The sequence below is a fragment of the Cyprinodon tularosa genome, unplaced genomic scaffold (genome assembly GCF_016077235.1).
Source record: "Cyprinodon tularosa strain WSP-4 unplaced genomic scaffold, ASM1607723v1 ctg6, whole genome shotgun sequence".
NCBI lineage: Eukaryota > Metazoa > Chordata > Actinopteri > Cyprinodontiformes > Cyprinodontidae > Cyprinodon > Cyprinodon tularosa.
In genome coordinates this window covers 3,942,838-3,958,807 of record NW_024039340.1, presented here as the reverse complement: position 1 = coordinate 3,958,807, position 15,970 = coordinate 3,942,838, and the positions used below count along the sequence as shown (strand labels likewise).

At 42.1% G+C, this 15,970-nt stretch overlaps 1 protein-coding gene across 4 annotated transcripts in view; it reads left to right on the top strand.

Annotated features, from left to right (window-relative positions):
* The window catches only part of kdm1a (lysine (K)-specific demethylase 1a), a 28,093-nt gene extending 13,918 nt beyond the window's left edge, over window positions 1-14,175 (top strand). For 3 of the 4 annotated variants that reach the window (XM_038307034.1, XM_038307033.1, XM_038307032.1), the window contains 11 exons: window positions 4,931-5,073; window positions 5,182-5,272; window positions 5,634-5,768; window positions 9,029-9,102; window positions 9,408-9,519; window positions 10,373-10,505; window positions 10,587-10,774; window positions 11,527-11,641; window positions 11,724-11,851; window positions 12,107-12,253; window positions 13,140-13,340. In XM_038307034.1, the coding sequence (XP_038162962.1) occupies window positions 4,931-5,073; window positions 5,182-5,272; window positions 5,634-5,768; window positions 9,029-9,102; window positions 9,408-9,519; window positions 10,373-10,505; window positions 10,587-10,774; window positions 11,527-11,641; window positions 11,724-11,851; window positions 12,107-12,253; window positions 13,140-13,340 (1,467 nt within the window). Of the gene's footprint in view, window positions 1-4,930; window positions 5,074-5,181; window positions 5,273-5,633; window positions 5,769-9,028; window positions 9,103-9,407; window positions 9,520-10,372; window positions 10,506-10,586; window positions 10,775-11,526; window positions 11,642-11,723; window positions 11,852-12,106; window positions 12,254-13,139 lie in introns of all 4 variants that reach the window. The other variant, XM_038307031.1, reaches the window with a different exon arrangement.
* The last annotated feature ends 1,795 nt before the right edge of the window (window positions 14,176-15,970 follow it).

Sequence of the window (15,970 nt, the reverse complement as noted above, 5' to 3'; positions counted from 1 at the left end):
TAAATGTTTTTCTGTATAAACTAATAGTTTGCATCTCTTCTTAGAGACGACGCTTAAATATGTTTATGTTAAACCAGTAATTGCTTTTAGAGATGCTTACTGTTTCTCTTGGCTCTTTAACATATTTTCCTGGTTTAACTGGTTCTCTGCTGGTTCTGCATGGCATGAAGTCTCCTTGCATGTTAATGGAGCATGAAATATAGAGAATACTAGATGTTTATAAATATTATGGCCACTTACAGGTGCTGGTCATAAAATTAGAATATCATGAAAAAGTAGATTGATTTCAGTAATTCCATTTAAAAAGTGAAACTTGTATATTATATTCATACATTACATACAAACTCATATATTTCAGATGTTTATTTTGTTTAATTTTGATGATTACAAATGACAACAAATGAAAATCTCAAATTCATCATATCAGAAAATTAGAATATTACTGAAGACCAATAAAAACAAAGGATTTATAGAAATGTTGGCCAACTGAAAAGTATGAACATGAAAAGTATGAGCATGTACAGCACTCAGTATTTAGTTGGGCCTCCTTTGGCCTGTATTACTGCAGCAATGCGGCGTGGCATGGAGTCGATCAGTCTGTGGCACTGCTCAGGTGTTATGATAGCCCAGGTTGCTCTAATAGTGGCTTTTAGCTCTTCTGAATTGTTGGGTCTGGTGTATTGCATCTTCTTCTTCACAATACCCCATAGATTTTCTATGGGGTTAAGGTCAGGAGAGTTTGCTGGCCAATTAAGAACAGGGATACCATGGTCCTTCAACCAGGTACTGGTAGCTTTGGCACTGTGTGCAGGTGCCAAGTCCTGTTGGAAAATGAAATCTGCATCTCCAAAAAGTTGGTCAGCTGCAGGAAGCATGAAGTGCTCTAAAACTTCCTGGTATGTGGCTGCGTTGACCCTGGACCTCAGAAAACACAATGGACCAACACCAGCAGATGACATGGCACCCCAAACCATCACTGACTGTGGAAACTTTACACTGGACTTCAAGCAACGTGGATGAAGTGCCTCTCTTCTTTTCCTCCAGACTCTGGGACCTTGATTTCCAAAGGAAATGCAAAATTTACTTTCATCAGAGAACATGACTTTGGACCACTCACCAGCAGTCCAGTCCTGTTTCTCTTTAGCCCAGGCAAGACGCTTCTGACGCTGTCTGTGGTTCAAGAGTGGCTTGACACAAGGAATGCGACAGCAGAAACCCATGTCTTTCATACGTCTGTGTGTGGTGGTTCTTGAAGCACTCACTCCAGCTGCAGTCCACTCTTTGTGAATCTCCCCCACATTTTTGAATGGGTTTTGTTTCACAATCCTCTCCAGGGTGCGGTTATCTCTCTTGCTTGTACACTTTTTTCGACCACATCTTTTCCTTCCCTTCGCCTCTCTATTAATGTGCTTGGACACTGAGCTCTGTGAACAGCCAGCCTCTTTAGCGATGACCTTTTGTGTCTTGCCCTCCTTGTGCAAGGTGTCGATGGTCGTCTTTTGGACAACTGTCAAGTCAGCAGTCTTCCCCATGATTGTGTAGCCTATAGAACTAGACTGAAAGACCATTTAAAGGCTTTTGCAGGTGGTTTGAGTTAATTAGCTGATTAGAGTGTGGCACCAGGGGCCATCAATTTTGAACCTTTTCACAATATTCTAATTTTCTGATATGATGAATTTGTGATTTTCATTTGTTGTCATTTGTAATCATCAAAATTAAACAAAATAAACATCTGAAATATATGAGTTTGTATGTAATGTATGAATATAATATACAAGTTTCACTTTTTAAATGGAATTACTGAAATCAATCTACTTTTTCATGATATTCTAATTTTATGACCAGCACCTGTATTCTGATCAACACTGTAAAAGTGAATCTAAAAGTCAGTAAAATTTCTTTTAAAAAAGTGTTTTCAAATAATTTAAGCGGGTAAATATGAAAACCTGTTCATGAAATTTGTATTGTTTTTTTTTTTTTTGCTTAAGATTAAAAATTAATCAATTAAGTTTTTTTTTTCTGGTTTTGAATTTAAACCATATACTTCAGTTGGCAAACTGTATCAATTACCTGCTCAGTAAAGAGAAAAAGTGCTTAATTCAAGAAAAACTGACTGGCAAAGAAAAGTAACCCCCATACTTTTTTTTTTTTGTCAAAATGTTAATTTCATGTTTAAAAATGCTAATAATCCTAAATAAAGCTTTCTGTATAATAAGCTAGCCAAACGAGCCTGGCCCTGTGTAGAAAAGTTACTGCCTCAATTGTTAAATTATGAATTTACTCTAACCAAACTATTCAGAAATGCTTTCTCTTTTTTGTGGTTCAATCAAGAAATTGCTAAAATAGTAGAATCTTTCCAGCAATATGGAGAGCAGGAGAATAAGGAAAGAGTGAAAAGTAAATAAAAACTGAGTTATTAAGGGTTTAAGACTGTAGAGAACCACGGGTAGAACAATTACCCCCAAAAACAGCAATCCCTTTCAGGCAGCATTAAAATAATTACAGCAACTCGTCCAGGAGGTTAGAGGTAGTCTGACCATTCTGCTAAGGCTCAATACTCTCTGACTCTAATCACACTGGACCAATAATGAAATGGTGCTTCTCTGTAACTATAACAGTCAGAGAGATGTTTTAATGGTGAACTTTATTTCATCCTGAAGAGCCCGATTATATCTTTAACATTTTAACGAGTGGTTGCTTTTCTCTGTAATTGTTTTTACACTGTTGCTCCTGCCTTTGAATTCGTAAGTTAGTGTGGCTGGCCAGGCTGGGCTAAAGCAGTCGAGGTCAGAGGTCATGATTCAACAAAATGAGAGAAACCAGGCAGAAATGGCCTCCGATCGGAAAAGAAAAAAACTCTATGATCCACTGGATATTCAAGGTCCGACAATTTTGGGCTAGATCCCATTAAAGACCAGTCAAACATGGTGGTAGTAAAGTGATGATCCTGATGGTTTTACCGCTTCAGGATCTGAGTGACTTCCTGAATGTTTATGGTCCAGTTGTTCCCATATAGGACAACAGATGTAATGAGGGCAGCTGTGGTAGAAATTAACCAAATGAATCAGCAGGGTTGTTTTTTTTCTGTTTCAAAGTAAAATAATTACTCTAAAAACTTGTTTAATGAATTAGAATTTGTAATTGACCTCAAGTATTCAGGGGGCAGCACAAATTTCTTCCAAATAAAAGGGCGGCCCCAACAAGAGAAATGCTACCATCTCGTGGCGGTGAAGATTTCTCAGTCATCCAGGTCAGAGGCATTCCAGAAAAGTCAAAAATCAATCCACTGGACTGTTTCCAAGTTTGTAGACGTTTCGCTTCCCATCCAGGAAGCTTTTTTAATTCAAAATTCAAATTTCCACAACCTACAATTCAGTCAATTCCTTACTGTTATCATCGCAACCCCCCCCCACTCCATTACAGGGGAACAGAAGACCTCGCCTGTTCAGCCAGGCCAACAATTCTCTTTAACAACCCCCCCTTTCAGAGACATAGACAGGTTCTGGGTACTGCAAAAGAACAAAACAACCCCCATTCCAAAGGGGTGGACCCCTTCGTCTGTTTCAATTTGTATGTTTTCTGAACCAAAACAAGGCTTTGTTTGTGGTCTACTCCATAAAACCTGGAACTCGACGCCATTTCTGCATTTTGAATTGGAAAAAACATCCTGGATGGAAAGAGAAAAGTCCTCATACTCGGAGTTAGTCCAGTGGATTGTTTTTCAGCTTTTTTGGAAATATTGTCTAGTCAATAGGGGTGTAAATCACATCCATCATGGCGATTCGATTCAGTATCGATTTCCTGACCCAACGATTCGATTATTTTCGATACTCAATAATACACCACGATACGATTCGATTAATTTTTTTTTTTTTTTTTTTTTTACACCCTACAGGCTAAACAAAGTTTCAAGTTTGAAATAAATCAATGAAAGCTGTAATATCGTTATGCATTTTTTTTTTTTTAGAAACAAAAGCAAATAACAGAAGTAGAAAAGTTGCATCAAAAAATACTGTAAAAATACTGCACAATATCAGTGCAATGAGTGCAATGCAATACCTCGGCTCCAGACGTCCCCGCCCCCTCCACAGACGCTCCGCTGCTCCTCTCCCAAATTGTAGCTGACCGCAGACAGTGCCGCAGACAGAAGGCCGGCTTGTTTTGTTTTTATGACTGAAATTGCGGAAAACAACTCGTGAAGTTCGACCCGCTAGAAGAGCGAGGTGCGCGAGAACGCTGGGACCCTTTTTCCACCTGCATCTCCACTCTGTTTGGCCCTCATGTACCTCCGTCGTCAGACTAAACTCGTCCCCACTTCCTCGCCGCCTCGGCCGTATCTAGACCCACAGCGTGTAGCTCAGACCACGCTTCAATATTGAGCATAATTTAAAAATGTCTGCATCAAGCTCACTGCAACACACTGCTGTAAGAGGATAACCAGGAAGCTAGGTAGGAGAGCAAAATAGGTTTAGCGCCACCGCAGCACGGGAGGAGAATTACGCCCAGGAGCAAATGGATAAAAATAGACCGGAGGAAAAAAAAAACATGAATCGATTCTCTTGCAGACGTGTCGATGCATCGATACAAAACCATTATTATTTACACCCCTATTAGTCAAGGTTCAGATTTCAGTCCTGGATATATTTATTTCAAAGCAGAATGGGCCTGAATCCATGGTGACCAATTATAACAAAAAGCAGGAATTTTAAGGGAGAAGCAGCCGTTATCAGGTTGAAAGGGAAATCAGCTTTTTTACTCTGGGCCAGGTGGTTTTTGGTGTGGGGTGAGACGGTGTTCTTTGAGTGCAGAGAACCAGGAAAATATTGGACTCAGAATCGGCCTGTCTGTACGGATACATTTCCAACATAGAAGCATCACATTGATGATAAAGTGATGCCCATATCCAAAGTCATGCTTGGTTGATGTCCAGGTGCCTAAAGAAAAAGATGAGATGGTGGAGCAGGAGTTCAACCGGCTGCTTGAGGCCACCTCCTACCTCAGCCACCAGCTGGACTTCAACTTTCTCAACAACAAACCGGTTTCTCTGGGACAGGCCCTGGAGGTGGTCATTCAGTGAGTATCCACTCAATATAGATGCTCTCCACACTTTTCAGATTTCACAGTGTGAAAAGGTTTTAGGAGTGTGGATGTTTCGACTCATCACGTTCTAAATCTGCGCAGACTGCAGGAGAAACACGTCAAAGACGAGCAGATAGAACACTGGAAGAAGATCGTAAAGACTCAGGAAGAGCTCCGAGATCTTCTCAATAAGGTGAGCATTTACAGATTAATCAATTATTACTACTTTAGTAATTGATTAATCATTAAATGGAGTGTAGAGGCTCTAAAACCGACCCACTTAGAGCAGGAATTATACCAAAATTGTAAAAAAAATATGTAAACATTTTGCATTTAAGATAAAAGAAAAAAGCTCATCTGTCAATATGCTCTGTCCAGTTTTAGTTTCAAAATGATTTAAGTTTATTAAAAAAAAACTTCTTTAAGGAACCTTTGGTATCCGATTATTAATAGAAAAAACAATTTACTGATTGATCGATTTGCAAAATAATAGTTAGCTGCAGCCCCATTATCCTGGTAAACCCGCCCTGAAGTAACCATGTTTCCCCTCATAGATGGTGTCCACCAAGGAACGTGTGAAGGAGCTCCATCAGCAGTATAAGGAAGCGAGCGAAGTCAAGCCCCCCAGAGATATCACTGCTGAGTTCCTGGTGAAGAGCAAGCACCGTGACCTCACAGCGCTCTGCAAAGTAAGGAGACCAGCAAACGATCCGATCACGGCGGCAGGGTTCTGACTGAACTCCATCCTGGCCTGAAACCATTTGTTGGATTAATCATGATTAATCCATTATTGAAATAATTGTCCGCTAATCCAGTAATCTAAACCAGTCATTTCGGGGCGGGGCTTTTTGGAAACCGCCAGTGTTCTGCCCGTCAGACCAGCATACCCATAGTCAACACCAGTTTATCCCTTTAGTTTTGTACAAAAAATAAACTTTACTTCAACGGGCGTGTATCCCTTTAGTCATGGGGGAAAAAAAACAAAAAAACTTTTTGGTGTTTTTTGAAGTGTATGGTGATCTCACCTCAAATTGTTTTTTTGTACATGACTAAAGGAATAAACGCCCGTCGAGGTAGTTTAAAGGGTATTTTTCGTACAAATCTAAAGGGATAAACGTAAATCTGACGTCATGTGTATTAGGGGTGGAACGGTTCACAAAATCCACGGTTTGGTTCGGTTCACGGTTTTGTGGTCACGGTTTCGGTATATGTTGATTGTTACCCTGAAATCCCATAAAAATTAATGAAATGAATGAAAAAATCCAAAGAAATTAATGAATTGTAATTATTTGTAATAATAAACCCTGGATCATTTCCGCATGTTTTGCTGCTTTGAATTGAATCATCTGGCGCATGCTCTCTACGATCTCCAAGGAACTCAGAGCGGAGCGGACGGGAGCCACAGTGGAGGCTGTAGGCTTTGCTTTGAGCAGCCGGTCTGGAGCGCAGCGGGGCGGAGCGCTGACGGAGTATGAGGGATTTTGGGGTTAGCATGACATGTTGGTCGTGTTGCTGTTAGCATAAACAAAACGTGTTGCACAATGCTTGCACACTGTTGCACTTTTATCCCCAGCTTTCTTTCCGCTGTCATCGTAGGTCACTCTAAATGCAAAGTGGTCCCATACAGCAGACCTATAAAGTGCTGCTGGCGCGTCTTCCAACTCCTGTTCTTTCCCACTCGCCATACCCACACAATTCTCCACAACAACTGATTTTTTTCTGCTACACCCGGCTACGCTGCTTTGCTTCTTCTTCTTCTTCTTCTTGTTTACTACTGGTGGTTGGCTTTGGTCGCAGTACCGCCACCTTCTGTTCTGGAGTGTAAACGCTTCGCCTATGAGAAAAAGGAGCAGCGCATGAACCGAACGCAACACACGCGAACCGAACCGAGACAGTCGAACCGAACGGTTCGGACGGTTTTCATAAACCGTTCCATCCCTAATGTGCATTTAGTTCGGGGCTTTCCAGAGTCAACCAAAACAAAACAAAGCTGGTTTGAGAGGGGAGTGAAGGAAGCCATTTATGTTAAGAAAAAATAACAACCTTAAACAGAGGGAGTGGACTCAGGTTTCAGCTTTCAAAAACCTACAATTCAGTCGATTCCTTCCCGCTATTAACGCAACCCAGACCCCATTGCATGATTTTGAATTGAAAAAGCTTCATGGATGGGAAGCGAAACGTCTTCATACTTGGAAAAAAAGTCCAGTGGATTGATTTTTAACCTTTTTGGAACTGTCTAGTCAGTTTAGATTTCAATGCTGGATATAGTGTTTTATTTCAAAGCAGAGTGGGCTTGGTTACCAATTATCACAAAAAGCTTAGAAGGAATTTTGAGGGAGAACCAGCAGTTATCTAGCCTGGTGAGACCATCCTGATCTCGTGAGCTTTCAAGGTTTCACTCGCTAATCAGTCTGGAGACTCTCCGTTAAAGAAAATTTGGAGCCGTTCACCAAACGAACGTCCAATCAGCGTTGGCTTTGAGGCGGGTTGAGGTGTGACGCAACGAGAAGCGCGACAGTTCAGTCTAAAGAACATGGCGGCTTCAGCCGATGAAACTAGCGTTAGCGTGGCTATCGAGCAAGTTTTATGGGAATTACAGAGTATTTTTTCACTGAAAGAAGAGCAAAACACTGCTCTGGAGGCTTTTCTCAGAGCAAAAGATGTTTTTGCTCTTCTCCCGACTGGTTTCGGCAAGAGTTTGATCTATCAATTGGCTCCTCTTCGTCGTCGCTCTGTTAGTACGTCATATGCTTCGTTGATCTGATTGGTTTATTTGGCCCGTCTATCACCAACATAGGCCAATCAGCTAACCAGTATTTTCGCCCCTTCCCAAAATTACTTCAACGGAAGGTTTCCAGATGGATATGTGGAGCAAATCCATCTGGCGGAGTCAGGTTAGCAGTTATCAGGTTGAAAGGGAAATCATCTTTTTTACTCGGGTCCAGGTTGGTTTTGGTAGTTTTGTTTGTATTGACTATGTATTGATTATGGGTATGCTGGTCTGACATGTCAGTATTTATGCCTCTGAGAAGGCTAATGCCGCAGTGTCTGAGGTAACCAGACAAGCTGTGTTTTAAGTGGTTCATTCTCCTGCTAGGATGGTATTATTAGCGAGTGTTGGGGTTTTATTTTTGGTGCGGATAAATCACCTCCACCGCGGCTCCCTCTCTCTATATGTTTAGTTGGTTTAAACAAAGCTGGTATGTGAGGCAGAGATGTCTGTGATCCACACGCTGGCTGAGGAACCACTTCAAGGCTCCGGATCACGCTCCGGTGGCCTTTATGCCTGCAGATGTATTTACACGTCCTGAGAGTCTGTGTGTACATTAAGCTGATTTATCACCGCTCTCTAATAGCAGATTTTAAAGCCAGCAGGATGATTTCTGTTTCAGTCGGTGCTCCTTTGTTGGGACATTTCCAGGGATTTTCTCCCAGGTTGATATTTTTTTCCTCTAGAATCCGTGTCTGAAGGAGACGCTGTCAGAGTTTGGGCTGCTGTTCCAGGTTATTTTAGTGCGGCGAATAGGTTGAGTCAGCCGTCTCTGTCCAAGTTGTTTGCCCTTTCTTCATCACCTGGAACACTTTGGGTGTGGAGCCTCCACACACCCTCAGCTGACTCTCTGAACCGAACCTCAAGTCCATTTTGATCTGAATTCATTAAAGTTTAATTACTTATATTTTTTGATAACTATGTGGGATGATGGGGTATGTTCACCTGACAGAACACCGGAATTCATTTACTAACAGATGAAGCAAAATCAAAGCGTAAAACCCCAAAATAATACGGCACAAGTGTAAGAAAAAGCCCTGCTGACGGTGGTGGCAGCGTCATGCTGTGGGCAGCATGGCCAGAGAAGCCGGTCAGATGGAGGGAGCGGTGCACACACAGCTGTCTGTACCTATAAGATGCGACGCTGTGCAGTTTTCTCATGGTCTGTTTTTTTTGTAGGAATATGATGAGCTGGCAGAGATGCAGGTGAAGCTGGAGGAGAAGCTGCAGGAGCTGGAGGCCAATCCGCCCAGGTAACACACCCAGCTGGGACTCCCAGCACCCCTTTGATTCTTTCCCATGGTGCTTTTATGACGGTGTGTTAATTAGTGACTCTTTCTTAGATTGTTCAAGCACCATTTTGTTGATTCGTATTCGTACCCTTGTTAATTTGGCTTCTTTTTTTGTTGCAGTTATTTCTGTGTTGGTTCAGAATAAAATGCATTTAATAAAGTTTCTAGCAGCCTTATCGCTGCCACCTCCTGCATACGTGAATCTCTGCGGGATGTTTGGAAAGCTGTGAAACGGAGTTCTTCATGGTGTCGTTTTTCTCCCACAGCGACGTTTACCTTTCGTCCAGGGATCGACAGATCCTCGACTGGCACTTCGCCAACCTGGAGTTTGCAAATGCCACGCCCCTTTCCACCCTGTCTCTGAAGCACTGGGATCAGGTAGCTCCTCGCAGCCAGTTCCAGCCGTCGGATCCATCGTGGAGGAGTTCTGTTCCATTAGTGTTGCAGCAAAACATGTTTTATAAAAAATTAAATATAAATACAATCACTTCTTTAATTAAAAAAAAAAACAACTTATTTTTTTATTTTTTAGATTTTGTTTTTTTAGAAACATTTTTATTTTTTTTTTTTTTCAAATTTCCGTTTTTTAGATTGAGTTTAAAGTGCATTATTTCAAATGGTTTGACAGATCGCATTCTCTTCCCTTTCAGCCCAATCAAAACGCTCGTTCCTCCCCGATACGCCCAGCAGACCAATAGAAATGTGTCTTTGCTCCTCTCTCCAGAGGAAAGCCCGCCCCCAGAAGAGAAGAGAATGGTACGTAAGAGGATTAGGGCCACTGAAAAAAAAAAGAAAAAAGTAAACTGATTTTTAAATTTTATTTCAGTTTAACATGGGAAAAAAGTCTGAATTCTGAGATTAAAGTCAGAATTCTGACTTTTTTCCTATACTATACTGAAATAAAATTAAAAAAATCAGCTAACTTTTTTTTTTCCCAGTGGCCCTAATCCTCTTCCGTAGAATGGGATCTGGAAAACGCAATCTGTAAAATTTAAAACGGAAATAAAAAAAAAAATAGCTTTTGAAAAAATGTTATATGGAAGAAAAATTTGTCAAATTGAGAAAAATAACATGTAATTAATATTGATAACTTGAAAAAAAAAATCTGAGAAAACAGTAAGTTTACTCTGAAAACATAATGGAACAAAATTCACTCCGTATGCCTTTAGCCGCCCCTCATGTTTTTCTGCTCCCTGCTACTCGGGATGAATCATCTATGATGTTTCCGTAGGACGATGACTTTGAGTTCACCGGCAGCCACCTGACGGTACGAAACGGTTACTCCTGCGTCCCCGTGGCGCTTGCTGAGGGTTTGGACATCAAACTGAACACGGCGGTGCGACAGGTCCGATACACGGCGTCTGGTAGGTGCAGCGATCAAATATGTTGAAAAAAGGAGGAAGGAAAGTTCCTACAGACATTTAAGGCTTTCTATCCTGCTGCAGGCTGCGAGGTGATCGCCGTCAACACTCGCTCCACCACTCAGACGTATATATACAAGTGTGACGCCGTGCTCTGCACGCTGCCCCTCGGCGTGCTGAAGCAGCAGCCCCCTGCGGTCCAGTTTGTGCCCCCGCTGCCGGAGTGGAAGACGTCCGCCATTCAGAGGATGGGCTTCGGAAACCTCAACAAGGTTGGACATGAACTCATGGAGGCATCCCTCAGAAGCTTAAAGATGTTTATATGAATAAAAACATCACAGGAGGGAATATTACCGCTTTAAAGCAGGTGGCCCCAAAGTGGGCATATGTGATCAGTCATATCACATGGTCAGGTTTTTTTTTTAATGACTCCCACCATGGGAAGCTCTGCTTCATAGGACAGATAGATGGAACAGAAAACTGTCCAGAAAAGCAGGTTTAATCATCAGCTGTGTCCTCATTCATCTTTAGCGTCTGTATTTGGTTCAGTTCCTCTCGGCGTGACGAAGGGAACCAGCAGCAGCAGGTTGAGCTGCTTCTAGCAGAACATTAATGAAGGAAAATGTGGTTTTTGTAACCAGTCTAGTGGCAGGAAGGAGCTTTCTGTGCCTGAAGTTATCAACCAGGATAGATATACAGGATTATGTCTGTAATTGAGTTGAACTAGCAGGAATTCTGCAGGAATAACTGCTGCTGATGTCTCTGTTTTCCTGGAAGATCCGGGTTTAGTGGTTCTGTTGGACCTGCTTGTGCTGCTGCACTGCTTCTCTCCGCCGTCTGCAGAAAAGCTGATCTCCAGATGCTGCTGCAGCAGAGTGCTGCATTATTATGCAACAGAGCTGCTCGTTCTCTCCCTCCTCCAGTAGAGGGAGCTCTTCTCCGTCAGCATGGATGAACTGTGCAGACTTTCATCCAGGTTTCTGCTTGCTTGCTGACTTGCTGTTGTTTCTCTCTGTGTTTGAAGGTGGTGCTTTGCTTCGACCGGGTCTTTTGGGATCCCAGCGTGAACCTGTTTGGTCACGTTGGCTCCACCACCGCAAGCAGAGGCGAACTCTTCCTCTTCTGGAATCTTTATAAAGGTGAAAGTAGATCCCTAAAGGATGAAGTCCAAGGTGAAGCTGTGCAAAACTTAAAAGAAAACAACCTCTCCTTCGTCTCCAGCTCCCATCCTGCTCGCTCTCATGGCCGGTGAGGCGGCGGGCATCATGGAGAACATCAGCGATGATGTCATCGTCGGCCGGTGCCTTGCCATTCTTAAAGGAATATTTGGAAGCAGCGCTGTTCCTCAGGTATGTTTCCTTCTCTTGGTTTCTCTCTGCTTTTTCCTCCAAGCTCCTCCTGGAAAGTTGTCCTTGGTGTTTATTTTTAACTGACCCCTCTAAACCCGCCATCAGAACCAAACCGCCCGTCATTAAAAGCCGTTTGCTTCTGGGTTCCATCCAGCGCTACGCCGTCCAGCTGTTGGCGGCTCCTTCCAGCTCCATCGTGGAAAGTCTTTAAGCACTGTTTTTCCTTCTGTGTGTGTGTGTCTGTCGTCATGACAGCCCAAGGAGACGGTGGTGACTCGATGGCGTGCCGACCCCTGGGCGAGGGGCTCCTACTCGTACGTGGCAGCAGGTTCTTCGGGTAACGACTATGACCTGATGGCTCAGCCCATCACACCTGGCCCAGCGATCCCCGGAGCCTCACAGGTAGGGAGCCTGGAAATGATCCATGCAGATTACTGACTGGGACAGTACTACAGTACCTTAGAAAAGTATTCACTCCCCTTTACTTCTTCACATTTAGTTTCATGTATTTTATTCATTTATAAACCTTCCGAGGTTAATTGAAAGGTTGATGGAGCTGAATTCATGAAGTATAGAAAGTATTCATATCCTTTAAACCTCTGACAGAACTTCCATGTGGAGCAAATTGTAAAGAATATGCTGGTAAAGATTCCCAGTCATCCGGGTCAGAGTCATTCCAAAAAAATAAAATTATAAACAATCCACTGGACTTTGTTTCCAACTTTAAAGACGTTTCGCTTATGTTTCCAAGTTTGAAGAGGTTTCGCTTCCTTTTCAGGAAGCTTTTTCGATTCAAAGCGAAACCTCTTCAAACTTGGAAACATAAGCGAAACGTCTTTAAAGTTGGAAACAAAGTCCAGTGGATTGTTTTTATTATAAAAAAGGAAGAAAAGGCTGTTTATTTAATAACTTCCAGCACAGAAAAAAGGAACGTGACGAGTTCAATCTGCAGCCATATTGGTGACCCACTAACGCCGCACAGCATTCCTACAGTGATACAAGGAGGGGGCAGCATCATGCTTTGTTTTCAGCAGAGAAAATGAGGGATGTGGAGAAATCAGGAAAATCCTGGAAGGAACCCTGAGCTCATGTGTTAGTGGCCTAGTCAAAGTTCAGACCTTCATCCTAGTTTAAACGGATTTAAACTTATGTTCAGTTTGACTTTGCTTAAATGACGTCGCGAGAAAAGGTGCAGTACTTCAGTCTGTCGACGGGTGGCGCTGTTGGAGGAGCTTCGGTTTGATTAAAGGATTTAATCTGAACATGTTTCTCCGCGTTCCTTCCTCAGCCCGTCCCCAGATTGTTCTTCGCCGGCGAGCACACGATCAGAAACTACCCGGCTACCGTCCACGGCGCCCTGCTCAGCGGTCTGCGCGAGGCCGGCCGCATCGCCGACCAGTTCCTGGGCGCCATGTACACGCTCCCCAGACAGGCCACGCCCACAGCAGCCAGCAACCCACAGCAAGCACAGCCCGCCGCCACCGTCTGAGGGGGGTCCGGTCCGAACATTAACGACATCGCATCAGTTTGGTTTCTTTACTGAAATGGTTCACCTGGGGTGTTGGGATTATCAGATAATCTGCAATTATAAGAGAGACGGACTTACTTTTTAAGAAGATGGATTTAAAAAAAAGTAAGCGAAAAGATTAAAAGATATTTCATTGATTTGGATTCAGTTGATGATAAACATTTGATCTTTCATCTAAACCCAGATTACTATGATTTAAATGATCTGCAGATTTTTTTAAGGATGATTCACTCCAGATTTGTTTTCATAATATAGATGAAATTATGAAATTATCCTTTCCTTCCACTTAAAACTAAATTCTGTCCATTGAGATGAAAAAATTCGTGCCAGCGAGAGGAATAGTTCAAGTAGAACAGAAAAGATATAGATTATTTATTCCAGATGAGTATGGAAATGTAGGAACCTTGAATACCCCAAATTATGAAATTCATGAAAATCCATCATAATTAACACAGAAGGATGGGATTATTCCAGCTAATCTTAGATTATTTCTGACCTTTGACCTGACGTCTCTTCACCAAGTGGAACCATAAATGTGAGGGAACGTTTCCCTCTGGAAAGAAGACTTTTCTTTCTGTTACACTAGAAGCTCAACATGTCCTGAACTGTAGCCGTTTATCTTAAACTCTGTAGTGTAGTGAAAGTTTGTGCTCAGAGCTTAAAATATTCTTTTTTTTTTTTTATGAAAATCCTTGTTTTTTTTTGTTTCTTTTTCAAGTTTAAGTGTCTAAATTTGTTGTTGAAATGTTTTATTATCTTGTGAAATGTTTTGTTAATAAAAGAAGAGCGACATTAAGGCCTTAAAGTTGTGGAGTTTGTTGGAGGTGAAACTCCAGATGTCTGTCTGGTGAAAAAAAAACAGTAATTTAAAGCAACACTGTGCTGTTTCATCCAACTGTTCGGTTAATGTGATATATAAAATGATTTCTCAGGTCAATATTCAGCAGTTGGAGTGCTGATGCGCCTTGCGGAAAGCTCTTCTCATAAACTCACCTGCCTCAGGTGTCGGATCGTCTCTGATGGATCATGGGAGCCAAAGCGCCGCTTTACGTCAGTCTGAGCTCCCCTTAAACACCTGAGCTAACAGCTCTGATCTGATCAGACATGTTTCTGGTTCTCTGCTGGAGGATATAATCTAGAGTGAATGTTTCCTGGTCTTAACCAGGAACTCAATGATTCCGCAATCTGCCGGTCTGAACATGTCTGATAACGGAACACGGAGGGATCCTGGTTGATCTGGCCACAGCGCTGCGCTGCTTCCTGCTTTCAGGTTTCGAGAAAAATGTGTTTATTGAAAGCAAATAACTCATTGGAAATGAAATGAATAAAAAAGGCTAGTGTGCCTGATCACACTAGCCTCGTGAGACCTTGTGAGGACGGCTTAGGAAGTTCTGGTTTAGTTTAAAACCAGGGTTAAGTTCTAAGACCGTCTCTGTTCAAACCATCATTTCCTCCTGGATTAGTTTAAAACCAGCTGATCTGGGTCTGGGCTCCTTACAGGATGAAATGTGAAGCGTCTCCATCAGTCTGGACAAACAGAACATCATGTTCAGGAGAAGCAGGAGACGATGATCATAACTAGTGGAGCAGTTTTTTTAACAGAGCGATGGATGTGCTGACTTTACATTCCTCAGCAGCTTGTGGTTTTTTTTTTCCCCCTTCTTTGAACTCGACCAATTTGCCTGGTTTGTCTGCTCGCCGTCAGCCATTCCCCTCCTCCTCACACGTGTGCATAAACCTCCAAAAGATGCACTGCTGTGAAATCCCAACTCGCTCAGCTCAGTGAAGCAGAAACAGAAGTGGACAGAAGACGGAGTGTTGCAAACAGGTCGTTTTTTTTTCAATTTTTATTGGAGTACATACGGTTTGGTCTGCTGTACAGTTGGCAGCTTTAAAAGAGGCCTACATGCAGGGTGTGCCAGCAAGGTTAAAACATGCACATTGTTTCAATCTAAAACTGATGGCGTTAAAAAAAAAAAAAGGAAAAGGATCCACCAGGCTGCTCCGCCAAACTCAGATCCAATAACAAAAGTTAAACTCCTAAAATCTTTGTAGAGGAAGAGGGATCCAGATAAAAATAGCCTTTAATTCTCAATTAGATTATTTCCCAATTTACATTTGACATATATATATACATATATATATGTATAAGGGTGGGGGGGCTGCATGCTTTACTCTTTGGCAGCACTGAAACATACAGAAGATGTAAAAACCCTGAATTTATGAAGGACATCAGAGCAGATCTGAGGCTGAAGAGCCAAACGGCTCCACTTTAAAATGAAAACGGCGTCGTTCTTCACCTCCGTCTCTCATCTGCTGGTTTCATAATGAGCGGTCTGAGGTTTCAACAGCCAGAAACGCAACAAGGACTCTCCAGGAGTGTAAGAGCGACAAAAAGACAAAAACAGAAGGAAAAGCTATCTCAAAATCAAGAAAAAAAAAGGACAAATATTTAATAATATAGTTTAACAATAAGGCCCACTTTACAAAATTACACATTTCTCCTTAAATAAGATCGATCTGATATAGATTCAAAAATAACATTTAGTTTGACAAAGAAATAAAAACGTACAGGAGCAGAAAAGAGTGAG